The sequence below is a fragment of the Ranitomeya imitator genome, chromosome 3, assembly GCF_032444005.1.
Source record: "Ranitomeya imitator isolate aRanImi1 chromosome 3, aRanImi1.pri, whole genome shotgun sequence".
Classification (NCBI taxonomy): Eukaryota; Metazoa; Chordata; class Amphibia; order Anura; family Dendrobatidae; genus Ranitomeya; species Ranitomeya imitator.
Window position 1 is genome coordinate 541,388,733 of NC_091284.1, and position 25,970 is coordinate 541,414,702.

At 47.6% G+C, this 25,970-nt stretch overlaps 2 protein-coding genes across 2 annotated transcripts in view; both read left to right on the plus strand.

Annotated features, from left to right (window-relative positions):
* The first annotated feature begins 15,623 nt into the window (after nucleotides 1-15,623).
* The window catches only part of NIPA1 (NIPA magnesium transporter 1), a 42,926-nt gene continuing 32,579 nt past the window's right edge, over nucleotides 15,624-25,970 (plus strand). Inside the window, exon 1 of the mRNA XM_069757838.1 lies at nucleotides 15,624-15,858. Within this exon, the coding sequence (XP_069613939.1) occupies nucleotides 15,741-15,858 (118 nt within the window). The 5' untranslated portion in view covers nucleotides 15,624-15,740. The remainder of the gene's footprint in view (nucleotides 15,859-25,970) is intronic.
* LOC138671488 (glutamine-rich protein 2-like) lies at nucleotides 16,740-24,210 on the plus strand (the record flags this gene model as incomplete). The annotated part of the gene is made up of 4 exons (XM_069759663.1): nucleotides 16,740-16,793; nucleotides 17,019-17,127; nucleotides 17,404-17,862; nucleotides 24,176-24,210. Coding segments are annotated over 4 exons (657 nt in total), but the record flags the coding sequence as incomplete, so codon positions are not given.

The following is a 25,970-nucleotide window of genomic DNA, read 5'->3' on the forward strand; positions in this document are numbered from 1 at the left end:
CTTGGTGAACCAACTAGCCCCTTTAATACGAGCAAACAAATCAGACAGCAACGGCAAAGGATACTGAAATTTGACTGTAATTTTATTAAGAAGGCGTTAATCAATACAAGGTCTCAAAGAACCATCCTTCTTGGCCACAAAAAAGAACCCTGCTCCTAACGGTGATGACGACGGGCGAATATGGCCTTTCTCCAAGGATTCCTTTATATAACTCCGCATAGCGGCGTGTTCAGGCACAGATAAATTGAACAATCGGCCCTTAGGAAACTTACTACCAGGAATCAAATTAATAGCACAATCGCAATCCCTATGAGGAGGTAGGGCACTGGCTTTGGGCTCATCAAATACATCCCGATAACCCAACAAAAACTCTGGAACTTCAGAGGGAGTGGAAGACGAAATAGACAAAAATGGAACATCACCATGTACCCCCTGGCAACCCCAGCTGGACACAGACATAGATTTCCAGTCCAATACTGGATTATGAACCTGTAGCCATGGCAACCTCAAAACGACCACATCCTGCAGATTATGCAACACCAGAAAGCGGATATCCTCCTGATGTGCAGGAGCCACGCACATGGTCAATTGGGTCCAGTACTGAGGCTTATTCTTGGCCAAAGGCGTAGCATCAATTCCTCTCAATGGAATAGGATACTGCAAGGACCCCAAGAAAAAACCACAGCGCCTATCAAACTCCAAGTCCATCAAATTCAGGGCAGCGCCTGAATCCACAAATGCCATAACAGAATAGGATGACAAAGAGCAAATCAGAGTAACAGACAATAGAAATTTAGACTGTACCGTACCAATGGTGGCAGACCTAGCGAAACGCTTAGTGCGCTTAGGACAATCGGAGATAGCATGAGTGGAATCACCACAGTAAAAACATAGCCCATTCCGACGTCTGTGTTCTTGCCGTTCAGCTCTGGTCAAAGTCCTATCACATTGCATAGGCTCAGGCCCATGCTCAGATAGTACCGCCAAATGGTGCACAGCTTTACGCTCACGCAAGCGTCGATCGATCTGACTGGCCAAGGACATAGACTCATTCAGACCAGCAGGCATGGGAAACCCCACCATGACATCCTTAAGGGCTTCAGAGAGACCCTTTCTGAAGATTGCTGCCAGGGCACATTCATTCCACTGAGTGAGCACAGACCACTTTCTAAACTTCTGACAATATATCTCCGCTTCATCCTGACCCTGACACAGAGCCAGCAAGATTTTCTCTGCCTGATCCACTGAATTAGGTTCGTCATAAAGCAATCCAAGCGCCAGGAAAAACGCATCAACATCACGCAATGCCGGATCTCCTGGCGCAAGGGAAAATGCCCAGTCTTGAGGGTCACCACGTAACAAAGAAATAATGATCTTTACTTGTTGAACAGGGTCACCTGAGGAGCGAGGTTTCAAGGCAAGAAACAATTTACAATTATTTTTGAAATTCAAGAACTTAGATCTATCACCAAAAATCAAATCAGGAATTGGAATCCTAGGCTCTGACATCGGATTCTGAACCACAAAATCTTGAATGTTTTGTACCCTTGTAGTGAGATTATCCATCCAAGAGGACAGTCCTTGAATGTCCATGTTTACACCAGTGTCCTGAACCACCCAGAGGTAAAGGGGAAGAGAGAGACAAAACACACTGCAAAGAAAAAAAAATGGTCTCAGAACTTCTCTCAACCCTCTATTGAGATGCATTAGTACTTTGGGCCACCTGTACTGTTATGACTTGGTGGTCAGGACAATAATGGACCTGGTGGTTAAGAGCACACGGAATGACCTGATAGTTTCTGATAATAAAGGACGAGCTCTGGGACATGGGAACCCTGCTGACCGCAATCCCTAATCCTATCAAACACACTAGAAATAGCCGTGGATTGCACCTAACGCTCCCTATGCAACTCGGCACAGCCTAAGGAACTAGCTAGCCCTGAAGATAGAAAAATAAAGCCTACCTTGCCTCAGAGAAATTCCCCAAAGGAAAAGGCAGCCCCCCACATATAATGACTGTGAGTAAAGATGAAAATACAAACACAGAGATGAAATAGATTTAGCAAAGTGAGGCCCGACTTACTGAACAGACCGAGGATAGGAAAGGTTACTTTGCGGTCAGCACAAAAACCTACAAAAAGACCACGCAGAGGGCGCAAAAAGACCCTCCGCACCGACTCACGGTGCGGAGGCGCTCCCTCTGCGTCCCAGAGCTTCCAGCAAGCAAGACAACAATAAGAATAGCGAGCTGGACAGAAAAATAGCAAACCCAAGAAATACAAGCTGGAACTTAGCTTTTGATGGGAAGACAGGTCACATGAACGATCCAGGAGAGAACTAGACCAATACTGGAACATTGACAGGTGGCATGGAGCAAAGATCTAAGTGGAGTTAAATAGAGCAGCCAGCTAACGAATTAACCTCGTCACCTGAGGAAGGAAACTCAGAAACACTCACCAGAGGAAGTCCATGGACAGAACTAGCCGAAGTACCATTCATGACCACAGGAGGGAGCCCAACAACAGAATTCACAACAGCCGTGCGCCCAAACAGTGGTTTACCCCCACATATGGTGCATCAGCGTACTTGGGATAAATTGGACAACAACTATTGCAGTCCAATTTCTCCTGTTACCCTTGTGAAAATAAAAACTTGGGGGCTACAATATCTTTTTGTGGAAAAAAAAATATTTTTTATTTTCACGACTCTGCATTCTAAACTTCTGTGAAGCACTTGGGCATTCAAAGTTCTCACCACACATCTAGATAAGTTGCTTGGGGGGTCTAGTTTCCAAAATGGGGTCACTTGTGGGGGGTTACTACTGTTTAGGTACATAAGGGGCTCTGCAATCGCAACATAACGCCCACAGACCATTCTATCAAAGTCTGCATTCCAAAACGGCGCTCCTTCCTTCCGAGCTCTGCCGTGCGCCCAAACAGTGGTTTACCCCCACATATGGGGTACCAACATACTCAGGACAAATTGGACAACAACTTTTGGGGTCCAATTTCTCTTGTTACCCTTGTGAAAATAAAAACTTGGGGGCTAAACTATCTTTTTTGTGGAAAAAAGATATTTTTTATTTTCACAACTCTGCATTATAAACTTCTGTGAAGCACTTGGGCATTCAAAATTCTCACCACACATCTAGATAAGTTCCATGGGGGGTCTAGTTTCCAAAATGGGGTCACTTGTGGGGGATTTCTACTGTTTAGGCACATCAGTGTTGTGAATTCTGTTGTCAAGCTCCCTCCTGTGGTCATGAATGGTACTTCGGCTGGTTCTGTCCATGGGCTGCCTCTGTTGGTTGTGAGTGGGGCTGCGGCTTCTGAGGTTCCTTCCACAGGTGACGAGGTTAATTCGTTAGCTGGCTGCTCTATTTAACTCCACTTAGATCATTGCTCCATGCCACCTGTCAATGTTCCAGTATTGGTCTAGTTCACTCCTGGATCGTTCTTGTGACCTGTCTTCCCAGCAGAAGCTAAGTTCCTGCTTGTTTTTCTTTAGTTTGCTATTTTTCTGTCCAGCTTGCTATTTTGATTTTTGTCTTGCTTGCTGGAAGCTCTGGGACGCAGAGGGAGCGCCTCCGCACCGTGAGTCGGTGCGGAGGGTCTTTTGCGCCCTCTGCGTGGTCTTTTTTGTGCTGACCGCAAAGTTACCTTTCCTATCCTCAGTCTGTTCAGTAAGTCGGGCCTCAGTTTGCTAAATCTATTTCATCTCTTTGTTTGTATTTTCATCTTTACTCACAGTCATTATATGTGGGAGGCTGCCTTTTCCTTTGGGGAATTTCTCTGAGGCAAGGTAGGCTTATTTTTCTATCTTCAGGGCTAGCTAGTTTCTTAGGCTGTGTCGAGTTGCATTGGGAGCGTTAGGAGCAATCCACGGCTATTTCTAGTGTGTGTGATAGGATTAGGGATTGCGGTCAGCAGAGTTCCCACGTCTCAGAGCTCGTCCTATATTATTTGTAACTATCAGGTCATTCCGTGTGCTCTTAACCACCAGGTCCATTATTGTCCTTACCACCAGGTCATAACACATCAGGGGCTCTCCAAACTCGACATGGCGTCCGATCTCAATTCCAGACAATTCTACATTGAAAAAGTAAAACGGCACTCCTTCTCTTTCAAGCTCTGCGGTGCGCCCAAACAGTGGTTTACCCCCACATATTGGGTATCGACGTACTCAGGAGAAATTGCACAACAACTTTTTTGGTCTAATTTCTCCTGTTACCCTTGTGAAAATAAAAATTTGGGGGCAAAAAGATTATTTTTGTAGAAAAAATGCGATTTTGTTTTTTTTTCACGGCTCTACGTTATAAACGTCTATGAAGCACATGGGGGTTCAAAGTGCTCACCACACATCTAGATAAGTTCCTTAAGGGGTCTAATTTCCAAAAGGGTGTCACTTGTGGGGGGTTTCCACTGTTTAGGCACATCAGGGGCTCTCCAAACGCGACATGGCGTCAGATCTCAATTCCAGCCAATTCTGCATTGAAAAAGTCAAACGGCGCTCCTTCACTTCCAAGTTCTGTGGTGCGCCCAAAAAGTGGTTTACCCCCACATATGGGGTATTGGCGTATTCAGGAGAAATTGCATAACAAAATTTATGGTTACACTTCTGTTTTTACACATGTGAAAATAAAAAAAATGGTTCTGAATTAAAATGTTTGCAAAAAAAAGTTAAATGTTCATTTTTTCCTTCCACATTGTTTCAGTTCCTGTGAAGCACGTAAAGGGTTAATAAACTTCTTGAATGTGGTTTTGAGAACCTTGAGGGATGTAGTTTTTAGAATGGTGTCACATTTCATTATTTTCTATCATATAGACCCCTCAAAATTACTTCAAATGTGATGTGGTCCCTAAAAAAAAAAGGTGTAAAAATGAGAAATTGCTGGTCAACTTTTAACCCTTATAACTCCCTAACAAAAAACAAATTTTGTTTCCAAAATTGTGCTGATGTAAAGTAGACATGTGGGAAATGTTATTTATTAACTATTTTTTGTGACATATTTCTGTGATTTAAGGGCATAAAAATACAAAGTTTGAAAATTGCAAAATGTTAAAATTTTTTGCCATATTTCCGGTTTTTTTCATAAATAATCGCAAGTAATATCGAAGAAATGTTACCAGTAACATGAAGTACAATATGTCACGAAAAAACAGTCTCAGAATCAGCGGGATCCGTTGAAGCGTTCCAGAGTTATAACCTCATAAAGTGACAGTGGTCAGAATTGTAAAAATTGGCTCGGTCATTAAGTATCAAATTAGCTCTGTCACTAAGGGGTTAAAGACCAGGGGCATGTCTGTTTTGCATTTCCATTTTTTGCTCCCCTTCTTCCCAGAGCCATAACTTTTTTTATTTTCACATCAATATGGCCATGTGAGAACTTGTTTTTTGCAGGACAAGTTTCACTTTTGAACGACACCATTGGTATTCCCATGTCATGTATGGGAAAATGGGGGAAAAAAAATCTAAGTGAGGTTAAATTGCAAAAAAAGTGGAACTCCATAATCTTTTTTTTTCACCATGTTCACTAAATGCTAAAACTGACCAACCATTATGATTCCCCAGGTCATTACGAGTTCGTAGATACCAAACATGTATAGGTTCTTTTTCATTTAAACGATGAAAAAAAATGCAAACTTTGTTAAAAAAAAAAAAAAATCGCCATTTTCCGAGACCTGTAGCGTTTCCATTTTTCGGGGTCTGGGTGAGAGCTTTTTTTTTTTTCGCGCCGAGCTAACATTTTTATTTATGCCATTTTGGGATAGATAGAATGTTTTGATCCCCCGTTATTGCATTTTATTGCAATATTGCAGCGACCAAAAATAAGTAATTCTGGCATTTTGATTTTTTTCTTGTTACGCAGTTTACCGATAGGGTTAATTCTTTGTATATATTGATAGATCGGACGTTTCTGAACCCAGCAATGCCAAATATGTGTATTTTTTTATTTGTTTTATTTTGAATGGGGAAAAAAGGGAAGTGATTTGAACTGTTATATTTTTTAATTATTTTTTTTTACTTTTTATTTGTTTCAATAATCTTCTGACCGCTTGTGTTACACATAGCAGGGCTGCAGCCCTGCTACCGTATGTGTAACAAAAATGCTCATCTGCTATGAGCGCCAACAACCGGGCGGCGTTCATAGTAGTTTGGCAATGACAACCACAGGGGTCTCCTGCAGACCCTGGGTTGTCATGCCAACCCATCAGTGCCCCGTGATCATATGACGGGGCTCAGATGAGTGTAGCTAAGATGTACATCCAGTTTCAGCGAGTTAAATGAACCTGTCACCCCAAAATCGAAGGTGAGCTAAGCCCACCAGCATCAGGGGCTTATCTACAGCATTCAGTTTCCATAACCTGCTTCACTTCACTTGTGTTTTCATGCATATCTTCATGCATATAGGGGTCACTCCAACCCCTCCCTCTTTTTATGACCTTTGTTTCTCCATGAGCATTTGAACTGGGCATTCACAACCAACCCCTTACTCACACCTGATTGTCGTTAGTCGCAGATATATTCTGAGCCATGTGTCTGCCCCAGACACAGTCTACCCCAGCCATCTTTCAAATTACAGATTTCTGATTGCACTACTCTGAATTAGAATCGAATTAGACTGGAATTGGCTGTAAGGTAAAAGGAATATAAAACCACTACAATGTTTCGGTTTCTTTTCACTTTCACCCTCATAATCCTCTATTTTTCCCTACCTCCTGTAATCCCTCCACCTAGTAAGGAACTAGTAATTTCCCCCTCCTTCCTCCCCAGCCATCTTACCTCCTCCCTGCAGCTGTTCCTCCACATACAATCCTTTTTCTCCAGACTCACCCTGTTGGATAATATGGTCCCTCCCCAGGAAATTAAGCCTCTTCTCCCGACTGTAAGCCACATGCCCCTCAACCCCAAGGCACCAATATAACCTGGACTGCCGAGAAGTTCTATGGGCGTCTTATGGTAGTATTTAAAGATCTGGGATTCTCATTGTATAATAAAGTCCATTCACACCTTTTTGTGGCAGCTTTAGGCCACATTCACACGTTCCTTTTTGTCCCGCGGGTTTTCCCGCAGCGGATTTGATAAATCTCTCTAGTGTCTTCCCCTCATCTTTCAAACATGTCAAGATCACACCCATCCTCAAAAAGCCCTCCCTCGACCCATCCTCTGTGTCTAGCTATCACCCAATACCTCTTCTCCCTTATGCCTCAAAACTACTGGAACAGCATGTCCATCTTGAACTGTCCTCCTACCTCTCCTCCTGCTCCCTCTTTGACCAGTTACAATCTGGCTTCCAACCGCATGACTCAACTGAAACTGCCCTAACTAAAGTCACCAATGACCTACTAACCTCCAAAAGCAAGCAACATTACTCTGTTGTCCTTCTCCTGGACCTGTCTTCTGCCTTTGACACTGTCGACCATTCCCTCCTGCTACAGATTCTCTCATCTCTTGGCATCACAGACTTGGCCCTATCCTGGATCTCGCCATATCAAACAGACCAAACATTCAGTGTCTCCATCTCCCACACCACCACCTCACCTTGCCCCCTGTCTGTTGGTGTTCCCCAAGGCTCAGTCATAGGGCCCCTGCTCTTTTCCATCTACACCCTCGGCCTGGGACAGCTCATAGAATCCCACGGTTTGCAGTATCATCTCTACGCCGATGACATGCAGATCTACCTATCTGGACCCGACCTCACGTTATTACTGACCAAAATCCCACAATGACTGTCTGCCATTTCAGCCTTCTTTTCTGCTCACTTTCTAAAACTGAACATGGACAAAACATAATTAATCATCTTTACCCCATCTCACTCTACCCCTCCACGAGACCTATCCATCAATGTCAATGGCTGCTCACTTCCCCAGTCCCGCATGCTCGGTGCCACGGGGTGATCCTTGTTGTGGATTCTGTTTTTGGGCTCCCTCTGGTGGTTACTGATGGTACTGGGTGACTTGTGTTTTCTGCGGTCTCTGGTGTCCACCTGTTCTATCAGGATATGGGAGTTTCCTATTTAACCTGGCTTTTTTGTCATTTCCTCGCCGGCTATCAATGTAATCAGTGTGTCTTGTTACCTCTGCTTCCCGCTTCTGTAATCTTCAGGACAAGCTAAGTTTTTGATTTTCCTGTTCCACGTTTTGCTTAATTTTTGTCTTAGTCCAGCTTGCAGATATGTGATTCCTTTTTGCTGGTTGCTCTAGTGGGCTGATATTACTCCTCATGTTCCATGAGTTGGCACATGAGTTCAAGTAATTTCAGGATGGTTTTTTGTAGGGTTTTTCGCTGACCGCGCAGTTCACTTTTGTATCCTCTGCTATCTAGCTTTAGCGGGCCTCATTTTGCTGAATCTGTTTTCATAACTACGTATGTGCTTTCCTCTCATTTCACCGTCATTACATGTGGGGGGCTGCTATTTCTGTGGGGTGTTCTCTGGAGGCAAGAGAGGTCTGTGTTTCTTCTAATAGGGGAAGTTAGTCCTTCGGCTGGCGCGAGACGTCTAGGAATCATCGTAGGCACGTTCCCCGGCTACAGCTAGTTGTGTGTTTAGGTTCAGGATCGCGGTCAGCTCAGTTTCCATCACCCTAGAGCTTGTTTTGTTTTTTTGTGCTTGTCCTTTTGTGATCCCCTGCCATTGGGATCATGACAGATCCTCGACTCTGCCCTCTCCTTCAAGCCCCATATCCAAGCCCTTGCCTCCTCCTGTCGACTCAAACTCAAAAATATTTCCCGGATCCGTGCATTCCTTGATCATGATACCAGAAAAACGCTAGTGCATGCCCTTATCATCTCGCGCCTCGATTACTGCAACCTCCTACTCTCTGGCCTCCCCTCTAACACTCTGGCAACACTCCAATCCATCCTACACTCTGCTGCCCGACTAATCCACCTGTCTCACCATTATTCCCCTGCCTCTCCTCTCTACCAAGTCCTTCACTGGCTTCCTATTGTCTAGAGACTTCAGTTCAAAGCCCTAACTATGACATACAAAGCCATCCACAACCTGTCTCACCCATACATCTGTGACATGGTCTCCCGGTACTTACCCACACGCAACCTTCATTCCTCTCAAGATCTCCTTCTCTACTCCCCTCTTATCTCTTCTTCCCACAACTGCATACAAGACTTCTCCCGTGCTTCCCCCATACACTGGAACTCTCTACCTCCACACATCAAACACTCGCCTACCACGGAAACCTTCAAAAAGAACCTGAAGACCCACCTCTTCCGACAAGTCTACAACATGCAGTGATCCTTAGGCTGCTGGACCGCCGCACAACCAGCTCAACCCTCTCCTAGTGTATCCTCACCCATCCCCTGTAGACTGTGAGCCCTCGTAGACAGTGTCAACATTCCTTCAGTACTTGTGTGTGCGTGGAATTGCTCGTGTTTATTGTGCTTTTCTATGTTTGCCCATTTCACATGTAAAGCACCATGGAATAAATGGTGTTATTTAAATGTATAATAATAATGACAATAATATACAACAGTGGTATCGGTACCGGAGATATCCGTGTCCGTGTGCTCACGTAGTACATCCGTGTGGCACAAACACGCAGTAAATCTGAAAAAATCTGCACCAAAAACGCACAAAATCCGCACAAAAAAACGTAACAAATCCGCACCTGCGTTTTCTGCCAAGAGATGCAGAATCCGCACCAGAAATTCCTAAGCCTAATCCGCAATGTGTGTACATAGCCTCAGTGCCAGAATTGACGCATTTATGGATGCACCTTTTCTGGGGGTGGGTAAGAGCTGAGGTTATTCGTCTGGTAGGGGGCCAATATCTATGGCCCTTTCCTAGGCTATTAATATCAGCATGCAGCTGTCTGTCTAGCCTTTGCTGGTTATCAATTATATGGGAAACTTTGTAATGTTTTTTGGGGGTCCCCCATTTTAATAACCCAGAAAGGCTAACTATAGAACTGTGAGCTGATATTAATAGCCTGGTCAGCTCTGTGCCCAGCTGTCCACGTTCCCTCTGCTGGTCAATAAAATGTTGGGGGATCCCACACTTTTTTTTCCCCGAAAGGAATTTATTTACTAAAAATAAACTACCCACACAAAGCACTGAATTAATATTGTACTCACATAATTATATATGTCTTTTATCTATATATTTCTCTCTCTCTTTATACAGTATATACTGTATATATACAGCTCTGGCAAAAATTAACTGCAAAATTTTCAGTTTGTCTGATTTTTCTCTTTATAGGTATATTTTTCAGTAAAATGTAAATCGTTATATTATGTTTTATTCTCTAAACGTCCGTCGCAAGGATTAACCTGCTCAATTCCAGCCTTGTTGAAGCATCCCCAGATCAACACCTGGTCGTCAAAGGCTCTGTGCACACGATGCGGATTTTGCTGCGGATCCGCAGCTGCGGGTCCGCAGCAGTTTCCCATGAGTTTACAGTACAATGTAAACCTATGGGAAACCGAAAACGCTGTTTCCATGCTGCGGAAAAAAACACGCGGAAATGCAGCGGTTTACATTCCGCAGCAGGTCAATTCTTTTTGCAGAATCCGCAGCGTTTTTACACCTGCTCCATAAATAGAAAGCCGCAGGTGTAAAACCGCAGTGGAATCCGCACAAAAACCGCGGTAAATCCGCGGTAATCCGCTATAAATCCGCAGGAAAAACCCAGTGTTTTTGCCCTGCGGATTTATCAAATCCGGTGGGGAAAAATCTGCAGTGGACAATTCTACGTGTGCACATAGCCTAATGGTTAGACGGAGACCTGGAGAGGCATACAAGCCACAGTGTCTTGCACCCACTGTGAAATTTGGTGGAGGATCGGTGATGATCTGGGGATGCTTCTGCAAGGCTGGAATTGGGCAGGTTAATCTTTGTGAAAGACGTATGAATCAAGCCGCATACAAGATTATACTGGAAATACAGTTGATTCCTTCTGCTCAGGCAATGTTCCCCAACTCTGAGGGCTGGATTTCCAGCAGGACAATGTGCCATGCCACACAGCTAGGTCAATCAAGGTGTGGATGAAGGACCACCACATCAAATCCCTGTCATGGCCAGCCCAATCTCCAGACCTGAACCCCATTGAAAAGCTCTGGAATGTAATCAAGAGAAAGATGGATAGTCACAAACCATCAAGCAAAGAACTGCTTACATTTTTGTACCAGGAGTGGCATAAGGTCACCCAAAAGCTGTGTGAAAGACTGGTGGATAGCATGCCAAGATGCATGAAAGCTGTGAATAAAAATCATGGTTATTCCACAAAATATTGATTTCTGAATTCTTCCTGAGTTAAAACATTAGTATTGTTGTTTTTAAGGCTATGTGCACACGTTGCGGATTTTGCTGCGGATCCGCAGCAGCTTTCTATGCGTTTATACAGTAGTACAATGTAAATCTATGGAAAACGCAATCCGCATTGCCCATGCTGCGGAAAAAAGTGCGCGGAAACGCTGCGGGTTACATTCCACAGCATGTCAATTCTTTGTGCGGATTCTGCTGCGGTTTACACCTGCTCCATAATAGGAATCCGCAGTTGTAAAACCGCAGGTGGAATTCGCACAAAATCCGCATTAAAACTGCGGTAAATCCGCAGGTAAAACGCAGTGCCTTTTACCTGCGGATTTGTGAAATCCGCTGCTGAAAAATCCGCAGTCCTAAAAAATACGTGTGCACAGATCCTAAATGATTATGAACCTGTTTGTTTTTTTTTTTTGCATTATTTGAGGTCTGCAAGTGCAGCGCCCCAGGGTCCTGGTCGTTGCAGTAATGTCATTCTTCCACCAGGGGGAGTGATGTTACATCTGATGGCAATAAAGGAGATCACCTTACCAGGTATCACAAACCACACAACACACTTCACACTTCAGGCCGCCAGGGGGAGCCATGCTATTAGGGCACTCCTCACAATTAGGTAAAACTGGTAGTCTGGACAGGAAGTTAGACAGAAGCTGGCTGGAGGGAGAGGGAGCCAGATGCAGACTGAGGTCTGCAGAGGATGAGGGTTCATGGAGCAGCGCCTGCCCCACGTGCGGCAGCATCCTAAGAAAGAGACATCAGAAGGGAATTGTTTTGTAGTGAGTGAGAAACGAAGTCATAGCACAAGGAGAGGAATCCAGAAGGAGTTTTGCCCTGCAACAGGCTGCCTCCTTCTGAGGCGCAGAATCCAGTAGCCAGAATACCGAGGGAGTAAAGATCTCTATTCTTTACTTCAGAGACTGGCAGGACAGTTAATTCTATGTTGGCTGCCCGACCCTACACCCAGGAGGCACGGTGGCAACTTGTGGGGGCTGGGGCGTGATAGAGTCCCTGTAAAAAGACTCAGGCCACCAGTTATACGGGTTTGTCCTATCCTATCCATCAGGGGGACAGAGAGAGAAAGAGATAACATCCACAACAGTTGTGAGGACCTCACCGAAAAGCTCAGCAGGGAGGGACTACAACACTCAGGCGCTAGAGGAAGGCTACTGATTTCCACCTGGATAAAGGGACTCTGGATTTGCCTTCAGACCGGCCAAACTCTGCCTACCCTGTGATCTGGTGCTCTGGACTGTGGACACTGAAGCCTTCAGTAAAGGTAAAGAGACGGCAACCTTGTGTCCTCGTTATTCACTTCGCCTTACATCATCCACCATCTACACCTCTGGGAAGCCCCGGGGACATACTTCACCTGTGGGAAGGTATACCATCTAGCTGCCATAACATCACCCCAGTGGACCCCTGAGCAGCGTCGGTCACCCTGACCGAATACCACAGGTGGCGTCACGAACATTATCCCTTTAAAGACCTTTCCTTCTTTTATCAACGGACCTCCCGAGGACCGCAGACCGGGTCAGCCACCGTGACATCCCCCCTTTGAGAACCGAAGGGCCCGGTACCGAGTATTCCCTAGCTCTTGGGGGCGCTCCACAAGCAATGCATTTTTTTTGTTATTTTGACCATTTCTCATTTTCTGAAAATAAATGCAAAATTTATTGTTTGGAACTTCAGAGACATGTTATCAGTAGTTTTTATAAAAGATAGTTTTTTTTTATAAAAAGCAATTTACATTTTACTCAAAAATATACCTATAAGGGCTCCTTCTCACATGCGAGAAATACAGTACGTCCGAGTCTCGCAGGTAAAAACCCTGCTCTGGCGCCGGCACTTCAGAGCAGAGCGTGCAGCTCCATGTATTGCTATGCGGCCGCACGCTCCACTCTGGAGTGCCGGCGCCAGAGCAGGGTTTTAACCTGCGAGACTCGGACGTATTTCTCGCAAGTGAGAAGGAGCCCTAAAGAGAAAAATCAGATAAACTGAAAATTTTGCAGTGGTCTCTTAATTTTTGCCAGGGCTGTATATCTAGAAGAATCTTTCCTAGGAAAGCTCATGTTCAATTCGTATTCATATGTAAAATCAGATGCTAGGTGTGCAAAATCGGATTGTACTCGCATAAAAATTGCATGACACTTGAATGACGCTCATCCTACTTTTATAGACCGAAATCGGACAATTTTTTTTCTACAGTGATGGGTATGAGCCCTTAAAAGCCTAATCAGAAACTCCATGGCACTAGAGTTCTCTTGAAGAGGCCACTTGCTTGATGTAGTAATTAGTGATGAGCGAATATACTCGTTACTCAAGATTTCTCGAGCACGCTCGGGTGTCCTCCGAGTATTTTTTAGTGCTCGGAGATTTCGTTTTCCTCACCTCAGCTAAATGATTTCCATCTCTTAGCCAGCTTGATTACATGTGGGGATTCCCTAGCAACCAGGCAACCCCCACATTTACTTATGCTGGCTAACAGATGTAAATCATTCAGCCGTGGCGATGAAAACTAAATCTCCGAGCACTAACAAATACTCGGAGGTCACCCGAGCGTGCTCGGGAAATCTCGAGTAACGAGAATATTCGCTCATCACTAGTAGTAAGTCCCCTGAGGTGTAGTCCTAGCAAGTTCTTCAAATGTCCACACGCAACCCCACCTAACACCTGCTCTGACTTTGAATTCATGTGCATTTACTGAGCATTTAAAAAAAAAACAAAAAAAAAAAACAACAAAATGATTCAGCTCACCTTTCCAAAATGAATCCAGTCAGTGGGAAATCCCGGAAAAGACCCCACTGCATGGCATTTTAGATAGACATGTCCAAGAAAGGTAAAGGATCCTGCTGGAGCACTGTGCTCCCTGATGTGAGCAATGATCGCACTGATGTACTCTGCACCTCAGTGAGGCCCTTCCTCACTGTCATGGCCTTATCAACAGTGACATGGATGCTGCTGTGATTTTGACTGTTATTTTTGAGTCACTTGCCAGCAAGTCACAGACAAGTTGCACAAGTGTTTTTGTTGTCTAATTAATGTCATACAACACATGTCATTGTGTAGCCCTGGCCTTATTGAGACATATTTTATTCCATCAATGTCTGTTGTAAAAACTGACGACCACTCAAAGTTATCGGGCTATTTACACATCAGTCTGTTTGTTTTTTACCTGACCCATCTGCCCAGTCAGAGAAAAACAATGTAAAACTCTTTGTAAAGTAGGCAAACATGACGCAAAGTAGCGCAAACATTTTCTGACTTTGATGCCAGTCCCAGCCAGCTCCTTCAAAGTTGGCAGAACATGGTTGGGATGGACCGTGATGGTGCCCAACTGCCAAATTCATCACAAATTATGCCTCTGTAATGGTGTAACTTAAAGGGAACCTGTCACCAGGCGTTTCCGATATGACCTAGTGCCACCTCCTTTCCGCCCCATGTGGCAGCATTCTGCAGTGCTGTACATCTGACTCCAATTCAAAAAAAATTATTATACACTCCTGGGCACGGTCCGGTCCGACGGGTGCCACGTCGCTGTTCTTTATCCTATGCCTCCTCTCTTCTTGTGATGCCATACTCCTCAGCTTTGTGTAGATGAGGCACCCTACATCATCCACACTGCATCCCCCTTTACGCTCCTGGGCAGGCGTACTTCTCTCTGCCCTGCTGAAGGAAGAGTAATGTACTGTTCTGTGCATCTGCCAAGAAAGACCAAAGCAAAAACCAGGAGTGGGTGATAAGTACAGAAGTGGTGACATGTTTATTCTATTAGGGTACGTTTCCACGGTCAGTAAACCCTGCAGGTTGGACGCTGTGTACCTCCTGTGTCCAACCTGCAGCATCCAGATGTTACCCATCTCCACTATGTGCGCACCGACACGTGAGGCTCACCTGCGGAGACGGACATGCGGCACATCTCTCCAGACCGCAGCATGTCTATTTATCTCCACAAGATACATATCACCCGTACAATGTATATTTATCTCTCTCTCCCGGACTTTATTACAAGGAATTTGAAGTGGATCCACACCAGAGTATTTGAAGCAGATTTTAATCAGGATTTTTATGTGGATCTGCTTTAAAACTCATGTAAAACTGATGTGTGTGAATGCACCCCATCAGACTCACATGATGGCCTCAGCAAAACTATTCAGTGTGAACACACAGACCTAGTGAGTGAAAACTGCATTGTCTTCTCATTTTCTTCCTACTATAGATTTCCATGAGAAGGTCAGCCCTGACACAAGTTTTACTTTTCCTTTGTAATCATTTTATTATAGCAATAAAGTTAGGAGAGAAAAAAAAAAGTCTCCGCATAATATCCCTATGGCTGTGCGGGCACAGAGCGGCGTGAGCGTCTGCAGAGCAGCACGGTGATACCGGAAGGGGCTGACATGCGCCGGCTGGCAGCAGGAGACCGCCGCACCCGGCTGCTGACCGGGCACTGAGCGGCACTGCCACCATGGACTTCCCGGCGGAGCTGCCCGTACTCGGGCTGAGTGTGGCAGTGTTCTCCAGTCTGCTGAATGGCTCCACGTTTGTGCTGCAGAAGAAAGGCATCCTGAGAGCCCGCACCAGAGGTGAGGAGGGCAGCGAGCGGCACCGTACAGAGCAGCCCGGTATACTGCAGCACCGTATAGAGCAGCCCGGTATACTGCAGCACCGTATAGAGCAGCCCGGTATACTGCAGCATGGTATAGAGCAGCCAGGTATACTGCAGCACGGTATAGAGCAGCCCGGTATACTGCAGCACCGTATAGAGCAGCCCGGTATACTGCAGCACCGTATAGAGCAGCCCGGTATACTGCAGCACCGTATAGAGCAGCCCGGTATACTGCAGCACGGTATAGAGCAGCCCGGTATACTGCAGCACCGTATAGAGCAGCCCGGTATACTGCAGCACCGTATAGAGCAGCCCGGTATACTGCAGCACGGTATAGAGCAGCCCGGTATACTGCAGCATGGTATAGAGCAGCCCGGTATACTGCAGCACCGTATAGAGCAGCCCGGTATACTGCAGCACGGTATAGAACAGCCCGGTATACTGCAGCATGGTATAGAGCAGCCCGGTATACTGCAGCACCGTATAGAGCAGCCCGGTATACTGCAGCATGGTATAGAGCAGCCCGGTATACTGCAGCACCGTATAGAGCAGCCCGGTATACTGCAGCATGGTATAGAGCAGCCCGGTATACTGCAGCACCGTATAGAGCAGCCCGGTATACTGCAGCACCGTATAGAGCAGCCCGGTATACTGCAGCATGGTATAGAGCAGCCCGGTATACTGCAGCACCGTATAGAGCAGCCCGGTATACTGCAGCACCGTACAGAGCAGCCCGGTATACTGCAGCATGGTATAGAGCAGCCCGGTATACTGCAGCACCGTATAGAGCAGCCCGGTATACTGCAGCATGGTATAGAGCAGCCCGGTATACTGCAGCACCGTATAGAGCAGCCCGGTATACTGCAGCATGGTATAGAGCAGCCCGGTATACTGCAGCACGGTATAGAGCAGCCCGGTATACTGCAGCACCGTATAGAGCAGCCCGGTATACTGCAGCATGGTATAGAGCAGCCCGGTATACTGCAGCACAGTATAGAGCAGCCCGGTATACTGCAGCACCGTATAGAACAGCCCGGTATACTGCAGCATGGTATAGAGCAGCCCGGTATACTGCAGCACCGTATAGAACAGCCCGGTATACTGCAGCATGGTATAGAGCAGCCCGGTATACTGCAGCATGGTATAGAGCAGCCCGGTATACTGCAGCACCGTATAGAGCAGCCCGGTATACTGCAGCACGGTATAGAACAGCCCGGTATACTGCAGCACCGTATAGAGCAGCCCGGTATACTGCAACACCGTATAGAGCAGCCTGGTATACTGCAGCATGGTATACTGCAGCACCGTATAGAGCAGCCCGGTATACTGCAGCACCGTATAGAGCAGCCCGGTATACTGCAGCACCGTATAGAGCAGCCCGGTATACTGCAGCACCGTATAGAGCAGCCCGGTATACTGCAGCACCGTATAGAGCAGCCCGGTATACTGCAGCACCGTATAGAGCAGCCCGGTATACTGCAGCACCGTATAGAACAGCCCGGTATACTGCAGCACGGTATAGAGCAGCCCGGTATACTGCAGCACGGTATAGAACAGCCCGGTATACTGCAGCACCGTATAGAGCAGCCCGGTATACTGCAGCACCGTATAGAGCAGCCCGGTATACTGCAGCACAGTATAGAGCAGCCCGGTATACTGCAGCACGGTATAGAGCAGCCCGGTATACTGCAGCACAGTATAGAGCAGCCCGGTATACTGCAGCACCGTATAGAACAGCCCGGTATACTGCAGCATGGTATAGAGCAGCCCGGTATACTGCAGCATGGTATAGAGCAGCCCGGTATACTGCAGCACCGTATAGAGCAGCCCGGTATACTGCAGCACCGTATAGAGCAGCCCGGTATACTGCAGCATGGTATACTGCAGCACCGTATAGAGCAGCCCGGTATACTGCAGCACAGTATAGAGCAGCCCGGTATACTGCAGCACCGTATAGAGCAGCCCGGTATAGAGCAGCCCGGTAAACTGCAGCACAGTATAGAGCAGCCCGGTATACTGCAGCACCGTACAGAGCAGCCCGGTATACTGCAGCATGGTATAGAGCAGCCCGGTATACTGCAGCACAGTATAGAGCAGCCCGGTATACTGCAGCACAGTATAGAGCAGCCCGGTATACTGCAGCACGGTATAGAGCAGCCCGGTATACTGCAGCACGGTATAGAGCAGCCCGGTATACTGCAGCATGGTATAGAGCAGCCCGGTATACTGCAGCACAGTATAGAACAGCATGGTATAGAGCAGCCCGGTATACTGCAGCACCGTATAGAGCAGCCTGGTATACTGCAGCACAGTATAGAGCAGCCCGGTATACTGCAGCACGGTATACTGCAGCACGGTATAGAACAGCCCGGTATACTGCAGCACAGTATAGAGCAGCCCGGTATACTGCAGCATGGTATAGAGCAGCCCGGTATACTGCAGCACAGTATAGAGCAGCCCGGTATACTGCAGCACGGTATAGAGCAGCCCGGTATACTGCAGCACCGTATAGAGCAGCCCGGTATACTGCAGCACCGTATAGAGCAGCCCGGTATACTGCAGCACAGTATAGAGCAGCCCGGTATACTGCAGCACGGTATAGAGCAGCCCGGTATACTGCAGCACGGTATAGAACAGCCCGGTATACTGCAGCATGGTATAGAGCAGCCCGGTATACTGCAGCACAGTATAGAGCAGCCCGGTATACTGCAGCACGGTATAGAGCAGCCCGGTATACTGCAGCATGGTATAGAGCAGCCCGGTATACTGCAGCACCGTATAGAGCAGCCCGGTATACTGCAGCACCGTATAGAGCAGCCCGGTATACTGCAGCACAGTATAGAGCAGCCCGGTATACTGCAGCACAGTATAGAGCAGCCCGGTATACTGCAGCACAGTATAGAGCAGCCCGGTATACTGCAGCACAGTATAGAGCAGCCGGGTATACTGCAGCACCGTATAGAGCAGCCCGGTATACTGCAGCACCGTATAGAGCAGCCCGGTATACTGCAGCACCGTATAGAGCAGCCCGGTATACTGCAGCACCGTATAGAGCAGCCCGGTATACTGCAGCACCGTATACAGCAGCCGGGTATACTGCAGCACCGTATAGAGCAGCCCGGTATACTGCAGCACAGTATAGAGCAGCCCGGTATACTGCAGCACCGTATAGAGCAGCCCGGTATACTGCAGCACCGTATAGAGCAGCCCGGTATACTGCAGCACCGTATAGAGCAGCCCGGTATACTGCAGCACCGTATAGAGCAGCCCGGTATACTGCAGCACAGTATAGAGCAGCCCGGTATACTGCAGCACCGTATAGAGCAGCCCGATATACTGCAGCACAGTATAGAGCAGCCCGGTATACTGCAGCACCGTATAGAGCAGCCCGGTATACTGCTGCACCATATACCGGAGTAACATAGAGGTGAGGAGGGCAGCGTGCAGCACTGTATAGAGCAGACGGGTATACTCGGTATACTGCAGCACCGTATAGAGCAGCACCGTATACAGGAGTACCATATAGAGAAGCCCCGGAGGCTGCAGCAAAGTATACTAGGTATGCTGCAGCACCGTATAGAGCAGCCTGGTGTACTGCAGCACCGTATAGAGCAGCCCGGTGTACCGCAGCACCGTTTACAGGAGTACCATATAGAGCAGCCCTGGAGGCTGCAGCAAAGTATACTGCAGCACTGTATAGAGCAGCACTGTATACAGCAGTTCCATATAGAGCAGCCGCTGAGGCTGCAGCAAAGTATACAACCGCACCGTATAAAGCAGCCCGGTATACTGCAGCACCGTATAAAGCAGCCCCGTATACAGCAGTTCCATATAGAGCAGCCCCTGAAGGCTGCAGCAAAGTATACAACAGCACCGTATAGAGAAGCCCGGTATACAACTGCTCCATATACAGCAGTTCCATAGAGAGCAGCATCGGGGGCTGCAGCAAAGTATACAACAGCAGTGTATAGAACAGCTCAGTATAGGGTGGTTTCACATTTGCATCTCTGTGCGCAGCGTATCATCCGTACAGATTCGCATGTGTCATGTGTGCCTATCTTTAACATGGCGTACGCAGGGACATATGTTTGCATTAGTTTGCATGCATCTGCGTACGCATGCGTCATTTCTCGGTGTGCGGCGGGGTCCGGCAAACGCAACATGATGCATTTTTGTAAGCGTCAAAAATCTGTCAAACATGCGTGGGCATGCGGATGAGTGCATTAAAAAACGCATTACTGTCTATGGGAACGCATGCGTTCGATGCTCTTGCGTACTTCGGACTGCGCATGTCCACAAACTGATTGAGACACGCCCTCCTGCAAATATCGAATGCATGGGCATAACAAACACCAGAGCTGGCAAAACCACATGTACACGCAGCTTTTTTTTTTTTTCCGTCATGCGTAAGCTGATTAGGATAAAAAAAGCTGCGTAAGCATGCATTTGCGTATGCAGATGATATGATGCATATGTGACGCCCAAGAGACCGGGATACCCAGCACCGGACCAATGGGGTCTGTCTCTTGAGGGGGATGTCACGGGTGGCTTGACCCGGTGCTGTGGCCTCAGGAAATGCACAGTGTAAGGGGTATCGTGAGGGGACAGGCACTTACTTGATCAGCAGCAGGTTCTCCCAGCGGTGACGATCCCGATCCTGGATAGATGGCTATTGTCCAAATGAAAGACTGAGGCACTGAAATGTTTAACCAGTTTACTTTAACATAAAAGGATTTACAACCAGTCCTGTCACCGGAGTCTGTATGGGAACTCTGAGTTACTTTGACCCTGCCGGGGTCTTCGCCTCTTATTGTACGCAATTTCTGTGTGGCCCTGCTGCTGTATGTGAACTGGCTGCCGGCCCAATCTGTCCCCTCCGGGTCCTGGTTCGACGGGCAACCCGAGTCCTTTTATCGGTTTACCCCCTCTGGGAGTACCGCTGAACTCTGTGTCTGTTGCTGCGTCCGGCCCTAGTGAAGCTGATATCACCTCACGTTTTTCCGGTTGCTGTATTATATATAATGAATACAGCCACGGATCCGGTATCCGTCTTTGCGCCTGTTCTGGGTAGTGATTAATGCTACCCGGTTCTCACAATGTCCTTTTTCTCTGTCCCTCTTCTCCTCAGGCCGGTGATTTGAGCCTGGAAACCGTCATAGGGCTGTTAGAAATTCAGCTGTATGACCTCTCACTTTCAGCTCCTTGGCCCAACTGCCATTTCTTCTCTCAGACCAGAATGGATCAAGGGGAGTCTCTGGAGCTCCCCCTTCTGGCCAGAGGTGGTAGTGCAGTCTTGCTATTTTAGTATTTGTATTTACTGTCAGTAACTATTTTTGTGGCAAATACCCCTAGGGGTGCCACACATACATATACGCAAATGTGAACTTACCCATACTGCAGCACCGTATACAACAGCACCATATGGAGGAGCTGCGGAGGCTGCAGCACCGCATACAACAGTGCCGTATACAGCAGTACCGTATAGAGCAGCCTGGGAGGCTGCAGCGTGGTATACAGCAGTACCGGATTGAGCAGCCCGGTATACTGCAGCACCATATAGAGCAGCCGTGGAGGCTGCAGCACCGCATACAGCAGTGCTGTATACAGCATTACCGTATTTAGCAGGGCCGTAAAGAGCTGCCCCGGAGGCTGCAGGGCCGTAAAGAGCTGCCCCGGAGGCTGCAGGGCCGTAAAGAGCTGCCCCGGAGGCTGCAGGGCCGTATACAGCAGTCTGGGAGGCTGCAGTGCTGTATATAGCAGTACCTTATAGAGCACCTTGTAGGCTGGTCCCTCAGTAACATAGAGCAACCTCAGAGTCTTGTCCTGCAGTACCGTATAGAGCAGGCCCGCAGGCTGGTCCCGCAGTAACGTATAGCTCAGACCAGCAGGCTGGTCCCACAGTACTGTTGTTAGGCTTTGGGATTCTTGTTGTGAATTCTGTTGTCGGGCTCCCTCCTGTGGTCATGAATGGTACTTCGGCTGGTTCTGTCCATGGACTTCCTCTGGTGGGTGTTTCTGAGTTTCCTTCCACAGGTGACGAGGTTGATTCGTTAGCTGCTGCTCTATTTAACTCCACTTAGATCTTTGCTCCATGCCACCTGTCAATGTTCCAGTATTGGTCTAGTTCACTCCTGGATCGTTCTTGTGACCTGTTTTCCCATCAGAAGCTAAGTTCCAGCTTGTATTTCTTTGGTTTGCTATTTTTCTGTCCAGCTTGCTATTTAATTTGTTGTCTTGCTTGCTGGAAGCTCTGGGACGCAGAGGGAGCGCCTCCGCACCGTGAGTCGGTGCGGAGGGTCTTTTTGCGCCCTCTGCGTGGTCTTTTTGTAGGTTTTTGTGCTGACCGCAAAGTAACCTTTCCTATCCTCGGTCTGTTCAGTAAGTCGGGCCTCACTTTGCTAAATCTATTTCATCTCTGTGTTTGTATTTTCATCTTTACTCACAGTCATTATATGTGGGGGGCTGCCTTTTCCTTTGGGGAATTTCTCTGAGGCAAGGTAGGCTTTATTTTTCTATCTTCAGGGCTAGCTAGTTTCTTAGGCTGTGCCGAGTTGCATAGGGAGCGTTAGGCGCAATCCACGGCTATTTCTAGTGTGTTTGATAGGTTTAGGGATTGCGGTCAGCAGAGTTCCCACGTCCCATAGCTCGTCCTTTATTATCAGTAACTATCAGGTCATTCCGTGTGCTCTTAAACACCAGGTCCATTATTGTCCTGACCACCAGGTCATAACAGATTCTCCCACTGCACCAGGTGGATCCCAAGCCTTGTCTCCCTCTGCAGTCTTCTTCGACCGACGTCTCAGCATCTTGCTCAAACTCGTGCTGTTCGTCTAGTTACTGCTGGCTCTCCAGTTACAGCTATAGTAACTAGCAATAAGCATCAGCGAGCAGACGTTCCTGGGTCTAAGTCCAGAAATCACTCCATTGAGCATGCTCATGAGGCAACCTCTCATTGGTGGTCGGTAGTCAGCTGCTGCGGTCCTGTTCTGGCTCAAGATTGGCCCGCGAGCAAGGCCCTGTCTGATTGTGCCAATCTATAGAAAGATCTTTGGCATGCCCGTCGGTGCGCTAAGATCATATATATCATATGTGTTTGTGGAACACTACGGTAGTGTGGACTTGTCTGCGTTCGCTCAGGGCAGGCGTTGTTGTGAATTCTGTGGCAGAGCTCCCTCCTGTGGTCACAAGTGGTACTTCGGCTGATTCTCTCTGTGAGCTTCTGTTGGTGGAGGGAAGTGGTACTGCGGCTTCTGAGTTTCCTCCCTCAGGTGATCTGGTGAGGTCGTTAGATGCTTCTCTACTTAACTCCACCTAATGCTTTGATCCTGGCTTCCTGTCAATGTTCCAGTGTTGGACTTGCTTTTCCCTGAATCATTCCTGTGGCCTGCTGCTCTGCATAGCTAAGTTCTTCTTTGCTATTTGTTTGCTATTTTTTCTGTCCAGCTTGTCTAATTTTTTGCTGGAAGCTCTGGGACGCAAAGGGTGTACCTCCGTGCCGTTAGTTCGGTACGGAGGGTCTTTTTGCCCCCTTTGCGTGGTTTTCTTTAGGGTTTTGTGTAGACCGCAAAGTTACCTTTTCTATCCTCGATCTGTTAAGAAAGTCGGGCCTCACTTTGCTGAATCTATTTCATCTCTACGTTTGTCTTTTCATCTTAACTCACAGTCATTATATGTGGGGGGTTGCCTTTTCCTTTGGGGTATTTCTCTGAGGCAAGGTAGGCTTATTTTCTATCTTCAGGCTAGTTAGTTTCTCAGGCTGTGCCGAGTTGCATAGGCAGAGTTAGGCGCAATCCACGGCTTCCTCTAGTGTTGTTTGGAGAGGATTAGGGATTGCGGTCTGCAGAGTTCCCACGTCTCAGAGCTCGTTCTATGATTTTGGGTTATTGTCAGATCACTGTATGTGCTCTGACCGCTATGTCCATTGTAGTACTGAATTGCCTTTCATAACAAGGCGTATAGCCTTTAGAATACTGGCTTCTCCGGAGAGGAGTTTGTGCGTGTGCTCAGGGCGGGCGAATAGCCTTTTGGAATTCTGACACCTCCGGAGAGGAGTTAGTGTGAGTGCATACGCTGTGACTGTATCCACTACCTGTTCCCTTGCCCCTGAGAGGGGAGCGCTCTCCTGTGAAGTAACAGGGGTTTTCACATTGCGCCATTTCCACTAGTGTGGCATCTTGCTGCGCAATACAGTCCAGAGATAGCTGCATTCTGCCTCTATCCCTCTGTGAAGCTAACAGAGCTGGGTAAATATTTCTGTTCACACCGCATGACATTTAATCCTGTGCGCTTTCTAGATCGCTTGCCGCACGCTTCCGCCATCATTCACTAGCTGCGGTTTTACACCTCCGCACAGTGGACCCCGTGTTGTGATTGCACTTCATCTTTATATTTAGTGCGATCTGCCAACACTGTATAGAGCATCCCCTGAGGTTGGTCCCCCAGAACCGTATAGAGTAGCCCCTGAGGTTGGTCCCCTAGAACCGTATAGAGTAGCCCCTGAGGCTGGTCCCCCAGTACCATATAGAGCAGCCCCTGAGGTTGGTCTCCCACAACCGTATAGAGCAGCCCCTGAGACTGATCCCACAGTAAGGTATAGAGCAGCCCCGGAGTCTTGTCCTGCAGTACCGTGTACAGCAGCTCCGGATTCTGGTCCTGCAGTACCGTATAGAGCAGCCCCAGAGGCTGGACCCTCTGTAACGTATAGAGCTGCCTCGTAGTCTTGTCTCGCAGTACCTTATAGAGCATCTCCGGAGGCTGGTCCCGCAGTATCGTATAGAGCAGCTCCGGAAGCTGGTCCCGCAGTAACATGGAGCTCCAACTGGAGATTGGTCTCGCAGTAACGTATGGAGCAGCAGGAGGCTGATACTGCCGTACCGTATAGAGTAGCCACTGAGGCTGGTCCTGCAGTACCATAAAGAGCGGCCCCGGAGTCTTGTCCTGCAGTACCGTATAGAGAAGCCCCGGAGGCTGGTCCTCCAGGAACGTGTAGAGCAGAAGCAGGCTGGTCCCACAGTACCATATAGATTAACCCCTGAGGCTGGTCCCGCAGTACTGTATAGAGCAGTGTTATGACCTGGTGGCCTAGGAGCAGCATGAGACGGACTCTGGAGAAGGTGGTCCCTGTACTGACCGCAGACCCTGAACTAGCAGCGCAACTAGAAGTAGCCGTGGGGGGTACCTGTTGTGAATTCTGTGGCAGAGCTCCCTCCTGTGGTCACAAGTGGTACTTCGGCTGGTTCTCTCTGTGAGCTTCCGTTGGTGGAGGAAAGTGGTACTCCGGCTTCTAAGTTTCCTTCCTCAGGTGATGTGGTGAAGTCGTTAGGTGCTGCTCTATTTAACTCCACCTAGTGCTTTGATCCTGGCCTCCAGTCAATGTTCTAGTATTGGACCTTTTTTCCTCCTGGATCGTTCCTGTGGCCTGCTGCTCTGCATAGCTAAGTTCCTCTTTGCTATTTGTTTGCTGTTTTTTTTCTGTCCAGCTTGTCAATTTGTTTTTTTTTCTGCTTGCTGGAAGCTCTGGGACGCAGAGGGTGTACCTCCGTGCCGTTAGTTCGGTACGGAGGGTCTTTTTGCCCCCTTTGCGTGGTTCTTGTAGGGTTTTGTGTTGACCGCAAAGTTACCTTTCCTATCCTCGCTCTGTTCAGAAAGTTGGGCCTCACTTTGCTTAATCTATTTCATCTCTACGTTTGTCTTTTCATCTTAACTCACAGTCATTATATGTGGGGGCTGCCTTTTCCTTTGGGGTATTTCTCTGAGGCAAGGTAGGCATATTTTCTATCTTCAGGCTAGCTAGTTTCTCAGGCCGTGCCGAGTTGCATAGGGAGCGTTAGGCGCAATCCACGGCTGCCTTTAGTGTGGTTGGAGAGGATTAGGGATTGCGGTCAACAGAGTTCCCACGTCTCAGAGCTCGTTCTTGTTTTTTGGGTTATTGCCAGGTCACTGTATGTGCGCTGACCTCTATGTCCATTGTGGTACTGAATTACCTTTCATAACAGGTACCTAACACTCCCTAGACCCCTCGGCACAGCCTAAGATCTAACTACCCCTAAAGGCAGAAACAGGAAACCTATCTTGCCTCAGAGAAAATCC